A 14,407-nucleotide genomic window follows, 5' to 3' on the forward strand; every position below is an offset into this window, starting at 1 on the left:
AAAGCGCTACGTTACTGAACGATGTTTCTGTAGAGAGACAGGTAGTGACCGATTCTCAGGCGCCGGCGTGGCAGGCATCCCTTTCGACACCCCATACATTTCGCATGCGACCAGCAGGCGCTACTTCATCGATGTAACGGCAATCAGCTGAGGGGCATCGAAATGATTGCCTGTCACACCGGCACCTAGAAATCACTCACTGGCTGTCTCTGCACAGGAACATTTTTAAAGTACCCAACGAAGGTGCGTAGGTGGCACCGAGGATGTTCTAGCGAACGGTGGGGTCGTAAGAGATACTCTTTGCTATTTGATTCACACCTGTGTCAATGCCGCAACCTATCGTGACCAAGCAACAGGAACGCGCGAAACGGGAGGGCTGCAAAAACATAAAATTCCTTTGCTGCTTCGGGCCGCATTCGAATGTCGCCGATGGTATTGAACCTTTTCTGGTGGCTCCAAACGGAATATCAGAGCAAACATTGCGGTCACGCTACTTTCCAAAGGGGTCAGATCACGTTTCATGGGGCTGCAGCCCCACGATGACCTTATAGGAAAGTTAAATCGTCCGGGGGTGTTAGCAGTTTCAAAGATTGGCAAGTACGTCGCTCTGCTGATCACTTCACTGCAAACTGTCGTTTTCGATCGCGAAGTGTGTGGGAATCAACACTCCAAGAGAAGGAGTGGTTTCATTGACGCCATTGAGGCCTTTTCGTGTCTGTTATAAGCGGTGGTGTGTCTGAAACGTTTTTCTCGGCCAACCCTTGAAATCTGAGTGATTTCAACGGTAGACGTCGCGGTTCTGACCCCCATCGCAGAAGCGTCAAGACAAGGGGTGGAATGAGGGGAAACGGTATGTGGGGACGCACCCATCGTGTGACACTTTCACGGTGGCGATCGGCGGAATTATGGTGAAATTTAGTGACAGTGTCACATCATTAACCCACCTTATACCTGTCATGGACGTCTGAGCTCTGGCTTCTTTTATGGATGTGTCGAGACCTTACTGTTTGAAGCATCGCTGATCCCGAGGGTGAGGTCACTGGGCATCGTTACAGAGGAAAATTGTAGCACCTTTGCGTGAAATTTGAAACTCTGCGTTGCGAAAAAGCATCCCTTTGATTGTGTTGCACAATGTAGTTAGACAGGATACAAAGTATGAGGATCTTTGACTAGCACTTTTAGACAACTGGAGTACGACTTCCAGTTAAGATAGAGTTTACGTAGGCTACTTGTCTCAGCTCAGGTACGGGAGATGTAACTGCCTTATGGGTATGGATTGTGAGAGACGCAAAGGTACGGGGGACATTCAAGAAGTAACGCAATACTTGCTTCTGAAAGCAGCTTGTTTTTATTCGGGGTTCCAATACCCCATATTATTTTTGCACTCTTTTGGCTACAAAATCCCGTTTTTTAACGTAATCTCCATGCAATATGACGTCCTTAGGCCACCTTACTGGACGTGGCTGTGAGTGCCTGTATGCTGTTGTGGTAACTCTCTACCGCTCGACGTCGGAGGCAAAGTCTTGCTGCATCAATAACCCTCCCATCATCAAAAAATAGTTCAAATGGCTCTGAGCACTATAGGATTTAACTTCTGAGATCATAAGTCCCCTAGAACTTAGAACTACTTAAACCTAACTAACCTAAGGACATCACACACATCCATACCCGAGGCAGGATTCGAACCTGCGACCGTAGCGGTCTCGCGGTTCCAGACTGAAGCGCCTAGAACCGCTCGGCCCTCCCATCATCCATGTACTGCATCCCGCGGAGTGCATCCTTCACTGGGACAAACGCATGGAAGTCGGAAGGTGCGAAATCCTGGTTATAGAGTGGATGAGAAAGAACATTCCTATGATGCTTTATGAGCACCTCTCGGGTGCGCCGACTTGCACGAGGGCATGCTTTGTCACGGAGAAGGAGAAGTTCGTTTGCATTTTTGTGGCGACGACACGCTACTGTTGTTTCTTCAGTTTCCCAGAATAACTGCTTCAGAACTTCAGAAGACGTTCGCCATGACTTTATCAGTTGAGGGGGCGGCTTTGAACTTTTTCTTCGGAGGAGAGGTAGTGTGGCGCCACTCCATGTACTGCCGTTTTGTTTCCAGTTCGAAGTGATAAACCCATGTTTCATCGCCTCTAGCGATATTCGACGGAACACTGTTACGATCAGCTATATAACTCGCAAGCATTTCCGCACAGATAGTCCCTCATTGCTCTTTATGGTCTTCTGTTAGGCTGCCAGAAATCCAGCGGGCACAGACCTTTGAGTGCATCAACTGGTGGACGAGCGTGTCAGCACCACCAACAGAGACGTCCAGTTGAGCGGCAAGGAGTTTGATTTTGTCCCGTCGATCACCTCGAATGAGAGTGTCCATACGTTCCAGCATTGCAGGAATAACAACTGTGTGCGGTCGGCCGGCACGCGGGAGATCGCACAGATGTGCGGGAATTTGTTGTGACGATGACACACGCCTCGCCCAACGACTCACCATGTCTCTGTTCACCACCAGATCTCCGCAGACATCCTGCAAGCACATATGAATATCCGCGATGCTCTGGCCAAAAGAAATTCAGTCTCAGCTATCTGCTTGGAACGCACTTCTGTTACAGATGCCACCTTGAAGGTTCCGTACAGCATCACCATCTATCGCTCATAAAATTATTGGGGCTGAAGCGAGAATATTACACAATGACCGAGAGTAAATTTCGCTTTTTTATAATGGAAACTGGCCGAGAAAAAAAAAGAAATATTGCACTTCTTACTGAACGCTCCTTGTACGTTCCTTTTCTACACATCGCTAAGTTGACGTAACTACACTACTGGCCATTAAGATTGCTACACCAAGAAGAAATGCAGATGATAAACGGGTATTCATTGGACAAATGTATTATACTAGAACTGACATGTGATTACATTTTCACGCAATTTGGGAGCACAGATCCTGAGAAATCTGTACCCAGAACAACCACTTCTGGCCGTAATAACGGCCTTGATACGCCTGAGCATTGAGTAAAACAGAGCTTGGATGGCGTGTACATGTACAGCTGCCCATGCAGCTTCAACACGATACCACAGTTCATCAAAAGTAGTGACTACCGTATTGTGACGAGCCAGTTGCTCGGCCACCATTGACCAGACGTTTCCAGTTGGTGAGAGATCTGGAGAATGTGTTCGCCAGGGCAGCAGTCGAACATTTTCTGTATCCAGAAAGGCCCGTTCAGGACCTGCAACATGCGGTCGTGCATTATCCTCCTGAAATGTAGGTTTCCGCAGGGATCGAATGAAGGGTAGAGCCACGGGTCGTAACACATCTGCAATTTAACGTCCAATGTTCAAAGTGCGATCAATGTGAACAAGAGGTGACCGAGACGTGTAACCAATGGCACCTCATACCATCACGCCGGGTGATACGCCAATAAGGCGATGACGAATACACGCTTCCAATGTGCGTTCACCGCGATGTCGCCAGACACGGATGCGACCATCATGATGTTGTAAACGGAACATGGATTCATCCGAAAAAATGACGTTTTGCCATTCGTGCACCCAGGTACGTCGTTGAGTATACCATCGCAGGTGCTCCTGTCTGTGATGCAGCGTCAAGGGTAACCGAAGCCGTGGTCTCCGATCTGATAGTCCATGCTCTGCAAACGTCTTCGAACTGTTCGTGCTGATGGTTGTTGTCTTGGGAACGTCCCCATCTGGTTGACTCAGGGATCGAGACGTGGCTGCACGATCCGTTACAGCCATGCGGATAAGATGCCTGTCATCTCGACTGCTAGTGATACGAGGCCGTTGGGATCCAGCACGGCGTTCCGTATTACCCTCCTGAACCCACCGATTCCATATTCTGCTAACAGTCATTGGATCTCGACCAACGCGAGCAGCAATGTCGCGATACAATAAACTGCAATCGTGATAGGCAATAATCCGACCTTCGTCAAAGTCGGAAACGTGATGGTACGCATTTATCCTCCATACACGAGGCATCACAACAACGTTTCACCAGGCAACGCCAGTCAACTGCTGCTTGTGTATGAGAAATCGGTTGGAAACTTTCCTCATGTCAGCACGTTGTAGGTGTCGCCACCGGCGCCAACCTTGTCGTCACTGCCCTGAAAAGCTAATCATTTGCATATCACAGCATCTTCTTCCTGTCTGTTAAATTTCGCGTGTAGCAATTTTATTGGCCAGTACTGTAGTAGATGATGTACTACTGCAAAGATATTGCTACCGCCCAGTAGTTTTATTCAACGGTCACGGCCTCTCCTCCCATAAGTTTTAATAGAAAGGAACTGTGGTAAATAATGAAGACAGTGATATTCATTCGGAAACACCATTAATTTGCGACCTAGGCTTTGGGGACAGGTACTGGGCAGTCTAGCCGTCATGATGTTAGAGGGTCCTCTCTCCTGCTCCCTCTGGTGGCACCGCGCTGAGTCTGCTGACGCCATCGCCCCCGCCCCCGCCCCCCGCCGATATATTGGCGCGGACACGGGCCCCCAATCGGCCGTCAGCCGCGCCCGCGCCCGCCGGCGGCACCTGTGCGGACGGACGGGCTGCCCCGGCCCGGCCGGAACTCATATGTGACCGGGGACCGCCGGAAGTTATCGCTTTTTAAAGGCAGCCCGCGCCGACAAGGTGGGCGTCGCTCCGGCCCAGATATTGATGCCATGTATCACGCCGCCGGCGGACGAGAGTTACGGCCCGCTGCCAGCTGTTGAAAATATTCTTTGCTCTCTCTCATATATGATAATATTTCAGTTTTCCTCCCGGCTGTACCGATGGCGACGTCACGAGCGGGCTTTTATATAAATTTGAGAGTCTTTGCTGTCAGCTAATATCTATCAATATCCCAGCTGCTTGTGCTGCCACTGATCCTCGTCGAAAGCCGTGGTTTGATGGCTGTATACTGGACGGCGCCATGTGAATACTGTCAGAAGTTTGCATACAGCTATCCTTACGATGAGAATATTGCACACAGTCAGCACCTGCGATAAACGTAAATTGACGTTCTTTGCATACTTTTATGCTGAGGCAAATCCGTCAAGTCGCAAATAAATAATTTCAAAAGCCAAATGGTCCAAATGGCTCTCAGCACTATGGGACTTAACATCTGTGGTCATCAGTCCCCTAGAACTTAGAACTACTTAAACCTAACTAACCTAAGGACATCACATACATCCATGCCCGAGGCAGGATTCGAACCTGCGACTGTAGCGGTCACGCGGTTCCAGACTGAAGCGCCTAGAACCGCACGGTCACATCGGTCGGCACGTTCAAAAGCATGCCACCCTGGTGTTAATTCAAGAACCTCATATAAGCCTCTATTTAATAAGATGAGAACACCAACAATAGTGCTGCAGTATGTTTAACACTCTCACTTTTCTCCTGTATTATGCATGCATTTATTTGAAAGGAAAAAATGAACCTAATCAAGGAACACAACGCGTTACCAAATTAGTTACGAAAGGACAATAAAGAATGTGGAAGGCAGGTATGAAAGAGGTGATATGGGTCAAATTATCCCTCTTACAGCTTGGATTGCGGGTGTTGTTATGTACAAGCAAAAAATTGCTCCAATTGATTTTGGCAACAAGTGGACATTGTATAGCTACCTTAAGCCAACGACGCAAAGTGCGAACACGCTCCGTGTAGAGAAATAAATCCTTGGAGAACTGAGGGAGCATGTCTTCAGAATGATTCCTAGAAGCTCAGAAACTTAAATATATTCAAACGACTCAGATGACACAGGTTTCAACGGACATACCAACAAGGTCTACTGTCTCCGATCCGGGACTGATCTGTCCTTGAGAGGATAGGTGCAGATGGCAGCCTAATCAATATTAAATGAGATAGACTTCCAAATTATTGATAACCACTTAGAAGTAGCTATGAGACTCGCACAAGGATATCTCAGCCCTGAGACGAGCTCTTTTTTTAATACTTGTATGTTGTTTTGGACATTGAGTAAGAAAATTCGGATAAGTGCGAGCAGGAATCACGCACCAAGGGTTGCGTACAAACTTTATTGTGTATATAGATGGCTCATCCATCCCGGGAATAGAGAATTTCGACAATTTTTTGCCTGTTATCTATATCGATACTGACAAGACATTAAAAATGTGACATAAATGTCTGTATCTTATGATTGCATTGACGTAGAAGCTGCAATTTTTTACATTGCCAACGGGCCGTATAATTTAGTATGTGACGTACAGTTCAAATTATTGCGTCTACCTGTTATTGAGAAAAGGAGTTCGTAACGGCCAGACACACAGCCAAACAGACAACAAAGTGATCCCACAAGAGTTACGTTTATACAGACTGAGGTACGAAATGCTAAACATGGGGACAACTTCAGGGAAGGGTTTTCTTGTTGAGAGAGGCCATTAGTAGTGAAAAGGTGTAGCACAGGAGCTGCAAAAACGAAAAGAACCCCCAGGGGGGTATAGAATGAACCAGAGGTATCGAGGACAAATGTAATGACCGTCAAACGGGAAAAAGTGCAGGTAAAAAATCGAAGGTATGTGCTTGGAATGAAGACTATGATCAACTGGAGGCAAAAGAGGGAACTACATGGCGTTCTAGAATCGCTGTGGTGAGAGGCAATAAACGATTTCCACACGATACGCAGGTAAAGATCGACGTTGCATTCGGACAACAAAATGAGTGCAAAATTAAGGAAAGGTGACAACTAAATGAAGAAAACCTAAGAACTTTCTCAGACTTAGGACATCAGTAAAGATATGCAGATGACATCCCAAAGAAGTCTGAAAATATTAAGATATGGTAGGAATAGAGTTACTGTAGACTCGAATGAGGCAGGTCAGTGTGGAAGAGATAATAAAGAGATTGCATGAAGAGACAGAAGGCATATGTGTGGTGCAAATGAGACATGTAAGAAAGTGCAAGAACAAGAGAAAGAAACACTGCACCCACAGTGAGCGAAGACAGCAGCAGGCTATGATGGTGACGGCGGCCTGACGGGCCGACGGCAGCAAAATTAAATGTACCGATGACGATGCAATGCCATTTACCAAAATATGTCTAGTAACACTGAGAGTAGCAGAGGCAAATGCTGTATATTTTTATGAAGGAATACAACCTTCGGATCTGGTGTCACCGAATCACTTCAACTCATTTAAGGCTATCCGCTGTATGCAAATGGTTTGTTAGATACGCCTGCAATTCTTCTGGAGCAAAGGTGGTAAGAAATCTCTTTGTCAGGTTGAAGAGAATCTGCATCTGACGCAGACTATGCACGCACCCTTGATAATTGTGGTAGCGTGACTGGAAAGTACATGTGGAACAGCTGATCACATTATTGGGCACTTCAGGGAGGACTGCAACTTGTAATACTGTCGTGGTCGGAGTATGGACTTACGGAAGCAAAACCAACACAGATCGAAAACTTGAAAATTTGTAGGTAGTTGCCCGGTTATGAAAGGCGTTCAATAAATAATGCAATATGTTGTGTTGGCGGAAGAACCAACACCGTGATACTAATGGAGGCCGAAATGCACGCGTTTTAGCTCACGCAGGCTGGCGTGAGGAGGAAAGAGCTATACAGACGTGAGGTCTGGAACATGACAAGGAATTAGAATTCAGAAAGCGGACTGAATTAGTTTGATACTTAACTTTAATCCATTAATGATGAACGTCGCTCTTGACGGTACATGATTCACATTATCGTCTGATCAGAATTCATTCTAATTACTGAATATGGCGCCTTGCTAGGTCGTAGCAAGTGACGTAGCTGAAGGCTATGCTAAACTATTGTCTCTGCAAATGAGAGCGTATGCAGGCAGTGAACCATTGCTAGCAAAGTCGGCTGTACAACTGGGGCGAGTGCTGGGGAGTCTCTCTAGACTAGACCTGCTGTGTGGCGGCGCTCGGTCTGCAATCACTGATAGTGGCGACACGCGGGTCCGACGTATACTAACGGACCGTGGCCGATTTAAAGGCTACCACCTAGCAAGTGTGGTGTCTGGCGGTGACTCCACACAACACATTTTTTTCTCAACGCAAAATTGTTTCATTCAGGATTACAATTTACGCTATATTTTCCTCACTCTTTTGGGTACAAAATCCTGCTTTAAAAATAATCTCAGTTCAGTATGTTGCCCTTACGTCACCTTACTGTATGCCCGCATGGTACCACCCTGCTGGCCGATGTCAGAGCCAACGTCCTGCTGCATCAACAACCTCCTCATCAAACACGTACTGCTTTCAGGGGAGTGCGTTCTTCATTGGGCCAAACAGACGGCAATCGGAAGATGCGAATTGCAGGCTACTGGTGGATGAGGGAGAACAGTCCAATGAAGTTTTCTGACTTCCTCTCGGTTTCGCAGACTTGTGTGAGGCCTTGCGCTATCTTGGAGAAGTTCATTAGCATTTTTGTGATAACCAACATACTAAAGTCATCACTTAAATTTCCTGAGAGTAGCAAATCTCACTTCTGAGTTGATAGTTGCACCACGAGGGTGGACATCAAATAGTATAATCTTTTCAGAGTTCCCGAAGACCGTCACCCTGACTAAACCGGCTGAGGGAGATTCTTCGAACTTTATCTTCAGAGGAGAGGGTGTGTGGCGCTAATCCATGCGCCGTTTTGTTTCCTGTTCGAAGTGATGACCCCATGTTTCATCGCTTGTGACGATGTTCGACAAAAAATTGTCACGATCAGCCTCGTGACGCGCAAGAAATTCTGCACAGATGATCCTTCGTTACTCTTTATGGTCTTCTGTTACGATTTCTTCTGTTCATTGCCCCAACTGATGGATAACTGTGTCAGCACTACCAGACGTCCAGTTGAGCAGCGAAGTGTTTTATTGTGATCTGTCGATCACCTCGAATGAGAGCCTCCGCATATTGCAATACTGCGGGTTTCACAGCTGTGTGCGGCCGACACGCTGGAGATGAGACAGGTTTGCGCGACCTTGCTGAGATGATGACAGATGCCTCAAACATCGCCTCACCGTGCTTCTGTTCACTGTCAGGTCTCCGTTGACGTTCTACAAGCGTCTGTGAATATCTGCGAATATCTGTGAATATCTTCTGATTTTCTGCCAAAAGAAACTCAATGATAGATCCCTTCTTGGACCGCACCTCCACTACAGATGCCACTTTGAAGACTGTGTGTAGAGCCGCAACCTACCAGAACTTCATGAAACTATAGGGGCCGAACCGGGAATGTTCCACAATACAGTCAGATTTTCTGCCCATCCGTTTCTGTTTATGTGCCACAATTAAGACTAGGCTATTTGTAGCTTCTCTTATCACCGAGATCGTTAACGCAAGTCGGTAATGTGGTCTTCGACCCAATGGACGTGGTTCGAATTCTAGAGATGAAACTAACGCTCATCGAAAAAAACTGGTGAACGAAGGTGGAAAATGTAGCGGCATGCTTTTCTCTAGTAACAAAATGTTCAAATGTGTGTGAAATCTTATGGGACTTAACTGCTAAGGTCATCAGTCCCTAAGCTTACACACTACTTAACCTAAATTATCCTAAGGACAAACACACACACCCATGTCCGAGGGAGGACTCGAACCTCCGCCGGGACCAGCCGCACAGTCTATGACTGCAGCGGCTCAGACCGCTCGGCTAATCCCACGCGGCTCTCTAGTAACAGAGTGTGGAAACGTCCACAGTAAACCAAAAATTTCTCTGTGTCTGACGCAGCGTGCAAACGAGACACTGGTGTTGTGATCTAACTGTCAGATGGGGACGCTGAGCTAGGGGGAGAGCTCTGTAGCCTGTACTGTTATAGCCTAGTTTAAGCGCCAGTGTCAGGTTTCACTATTTCCTTCCTTTCAATCCGTAATCATCTACAACAACACAAACGCCAGACTACACTCCACTACTTCTATTCGTCATCCGCATAATACAGTACGTAGATGACGCTTCTTAGTGCGTAGGAGAGGGAAATGGAAAAACCGTCTGTATGGTGATATTGAGGAGGAAAGTAAGCCAACATTGCCAAAGTATTGTTTTTAACTTGGAATCTCAATAAAGGATGGACATGCAAAACAAAAACTTTGGAAGAAGACGTGAGACGAATATTGTGTTGCATCGCGTTTTTTATTCAGAAATTAGACGTATCCAGCCTCCAGATATAATGTACTCAATAAAGACTTTCTTGCCTTCATTAATAAGTGTTCAATTATGTTCTTAATAACAGCGATGTGTTTACCTTATTAAACCTACCGTGTATGATTTTAGCAACTTCGAGAGCAGAGGCGTAAATATAATTTCTTGGAGCGCATCGTTAACAATGTACATATTTTGTAAGTACTTAAAACATTTGAATTCAGGAAACATTTGCTTTACACCTCTGATACGAAACTCTTGATATTTATTTGTCACTAAAATTTGCCCAACCTATACACTAGCGCCAGAATCTGATCTTTAAAATAAAAGACAGAGTCAGTTTTGTTCTGTATTTGGATGAGATTGTGCAATTTAAATGAACACTTCTGGTCTCACATAATGTACGCTGACGTAGCTGTTTCATCATATGGCGATCCGGAGAGGAAATTTTATTCTGAAGAAAGTTTGTTTATATTGGAAAGAAAAATCGTTTCATATTAAGCAAGAAAGTAACTACAGCTGATAAAAATGAATGGGTAAGTATGTTCAATCAAAGACAAGTAAATTATTATACATAATTTCTTTAAATCTTGGTACTCGTAATTCCAGTATCAGAATGTGAGAATGTATATACCTCTTGTAGCAGAATAGGTCGTGCATTTGGACTGCACACAGGCTATAGCATCCGTTACATTTACGTCTTTTCGTTTCTGGCTTTCTTCTTTTCCAATTTCGGACGAGTTCAGTAAAAATATACATATTTTTTTAGTTTAAATAAAACTATAAAACGCTTTATAAAAGAGGAGCCGCAGGCAAATAAAGACCATTGTTTACAAATCTTTAACATAATACAGCGCGTCAGCAACCGTATATGTATAGAAAATAAACAATTTTTTCAGCCTTCAGTTGCAAGGTAATTTTTACTCGTTTACCTAGGTTTCGATTCCAGTAATGGAATCTTCTTCAGAACCTATAAATTCAACCACATACGGACATATATTACTCACTGAAATGCATCATCAGTCTAATGATTGAATAATAAAGAAATCGTGATACTTACAAAAAATTAAATTATTTTGAGCGCCAAACACTGGCCATGCTCTCAGGTAAATTGTTTAATGTTGCCATACCAATAGATAGGTTTGTCCATTTGTAGGACGGCTTTCAGTCACATTTTGTTTATATGAATATTTGCACTAAATAATTTTGAGACAGTTTGTCTCTCGCGCCTGCGCTTGCGCTTGCGCTCGCGCATGCGCTTGGCCGCGGCCGAGCCTCGCCGCGAAACTGCTCGGGACGCCTAGTTTCCGTGCCGCTCACATGTGGTCCTTATTTCTGGCCGGCGTAGCTCCGTCTACGTTCGCCTTAATGGTTTTAATCTTCACAGACATAATCTTATGATTATGCGTCTTTATTGTTTTAATCTTTAATCTGTGGCATGGCCAGTGTTTGGCTCTCAAAAAAATTTAATTTTTTGAAAGTATCATTATTTCCTTATTATTCAATCATTAGACTGATGATGCATTTCAGTGAGTAATATATGTCCGTATGTGGTTGAATTTATAGGTTCTGAAGAAGATTCCATTACTGGAATCGAAACCTAGGTAAACGAGTAAAAATTACCTTGCAACTGAAGGCTGAAAAAATTGTTTATTTTCTAAAGACCATTGTCTTGCAAAACAGTTATGGTCTGCTGCTTAAAAGACCTGACATGTATTAAATCGAGATACTACATAGATCATTGATTTTAATTAAACAAACGATACTGATGAAAAACTAAGTTCGGGCTGAAGTCAATAATCGAGAATTTATTCCACCAAAAGTGGTTAGATGGTGCCGACCTTAAGTTGTTTTCCACATGTTTTGTATAAATAAAAATAAATATTCAAAATGTTTGCGACATTTCGATTTAACACAAGGAAATGCGAAACAATATTTTAAGAAATCAGTTCCCTATCCCCTTGTACCTTTCTTTTTCTTCTTTGTAATTTATGTGTATTTTTTTCCCCTCGAAGCTACGGATGTTCTTTAAAATAATGCGCTGCTTGTATTCCAATATTTCCCTAGCACTTAAACACAGCTTGGCAATTGGTATCTACAGCGGCCTTTCACCTAGGGTGGGCGGTCGCAACGTTTAAGACAGAGTTTGGAGACTCGTTACCAGAACCGTTCTCGCGGAACTGCCAGAGTCTCGCGGGCTAATGCTTGTCCATCGGGCGAAGTGTTTGTCGATCCTCTGAACATTTTCGCCAGTGATATCTCGAGGTTGCTGTCGTTTCCTCCTTCGCTGTTGTCAGAAGAGCAGACAATTCTTTCACGTACGCTGAAATATCAGGTAGCACTTCAATATTTCAGTTGACAAAGTTTACTGCAATGAAAATCTGGCATCCCACCAGTAACATTCATGATAAACTGTTGATGATAAGATGATAACTGATATTATTCCTTTTTTAAAAAATGAAATCGTTACTGCTATTTGATTGTAAGATTTTATTGTTTATTTGTTTCGCTACCGCAGTTTCAAGTGCAGTGCTGATAAATGAAAACAATAAAATTTATGAAAAACGAAGTGATAGGTACAATGTGAATATATTTGGTAAACACATATTAAGGGGCATCACTTACGAGGTCAGTGAATATCAAATATATCTGAACGACGTGTCGTTGCCGAAACATTACAAAACATATGTTGACATATACACCAGCCGTCTCATCATAAGATGCGAGTGCGGGGATTATAGCTGACATTAGTACGGCAGACACGATTCAACGCATTTTGCTCTGATAATGCTGGCCAACGCAGTTCTGTTGTAAGCAAGAACGAACAGTGATATTCGTCTGTATCACTTCAGAGATCGTTGTTTAGGCACAACTGCTATGTGAGTTACATAATCTTTTGAGTGCTAGCACCATATTTTATTAATAAAGGGGAACAGATTGTTAATTCCACCTGGGGTTCGACGTAGTTTTATATATTTATAATCATACTAGCATCTCCCAAAAACTGAACCCATGAAAGGCGTTCTTAATGTGTAGACGTAACCTACAAGCAATAAATGCAAATTACTGGTCGCTAAACAGTTTTCATACGTATAATGTTATAAAACCCGAATTATAGTATGAAATCGCGATAGTGAAATAATAACAAAAACTTACTGTCAAATGTCAGCAATAAGTTGATTCAAGAAACATACCATGACTGTGGTTCCCAACTCAGGAAAAATCATCAGTTGATGTTAGTCAGCTCGAACAGGTATAGGACACTCAGTATGTGCAGATATTCAACAGTCTTGGATACTGATGGTGACAGTAAGCAGACAGAAATATTTATAGCTCACAAAGTCAATATCAAATGTAAGTTGTATAGCACTTCTAATACATGTTCCATTTAAGAAACAGCTGAAGCACCTATTTCGTCGATCTCAAACTTTTCCCTAAAAAATTAACATACATAGCGAGTTTCTCTGAGTTTCTCTCTGACAAACAGTAGTGCAAATACTTCCATTTTGTTCCAACCATGAGTCTTTATCTTTTCATTTCTCAGTCGGTTACATTACTTTCTTTTCCCCTCGCTTCATTACTTGTATTCTTTCACATTACTCTTCCCCCCCTCTCTTTCTCCCCCTTCCCCTCCCCTCCTCTTCCTTTCTCTTTCCTCCCGTCTCTTATGTTAATTGCTGCCTGAGTCCTCTGCCTATATATCAGAAATCTAACTTTGTTGTTCGGCGTTTCATGAACTAATATAAATTGCGCTCTTTGGTACTCTAGTTATTACTGTTTACCACTATTTATGTTTTAGTTATTCTTGAGTGTTGTATCCTTCATTAGATACAAATATTTTTATAGCGTGTGCCGTTACGAAGATAGTGTAAAAAAGAAGGAATGCTTGGTTACATGCGAGAGAGGGCCCGATGGCTGTTTTATTACCAGGATAAATAAATAAGGTAAACTTATTGTATGATCAGATTTATTTACGAATGCTACTAAACAATGTATTTCGGCTGCAGCAAGGCCTGTTACACAGTTAAACAGTTCATCTCAACTATTTCCGGAACTGTTTAAGATATCATAATTCTGTTTTCAGGCAGGTGAATTGTAAGAAAGACCACAGTAAACGGCATATAGTTTCTGAAATAACATCCTTTCCGCCGTTGACTGTAATTTCTGTTCATTTTCGACTAACGGCCAATTTCGGCTATCATACCATTTTAGAGCAGTTGTTGACGTCCATGTGGACAAGCCGCCGAGCTGTACAGACACCAGTACGCGGCGGGCAAACATAAAACTTATGACAAGTAGTCACGCCGT

At 43.8% G+C, this 14,407-nt stretch overlaps 1 protein-coding gene across 1 annotated transcript in view; it reads left to right on the forward strand.

Annotated features, from left to right (window-relative positions):
• The first annotated feature begins 4,392 nt into the window (after positions 1-4,392).
• Positions 4,393-14,407, forward strand: part of LOC124776944 (serine protease inhibitor dipetalogastin-like) — a 382,087-nt gene continuing 372,072 nt past the window's right edge. The window contains exon 1 of the mRNA XM_047252169.1: positions 4,393-4,570. Within this exon, the coding sequence (XP_047108125.1) occupies positions 4,393-4,570 (178 nt within the window). The remainder of the gene's footprint in view (positions 4,571-14,407) is intronic.

This window comes from Schistocerca piceifrons, chromosome 1, assembly GCF_021461385.2.
Source record: "Schistocerca piceifrons isolate TAMUIC-IGC-003096 chromosome 1, iqSchPice1.1, whole genome shotgun sequence".
NCBI lineage: Eukaryota > Metazoa > Arthropoda > Insecta > Orthoptera > Acrididae > Schistocerca > Schistocerca piceifrons.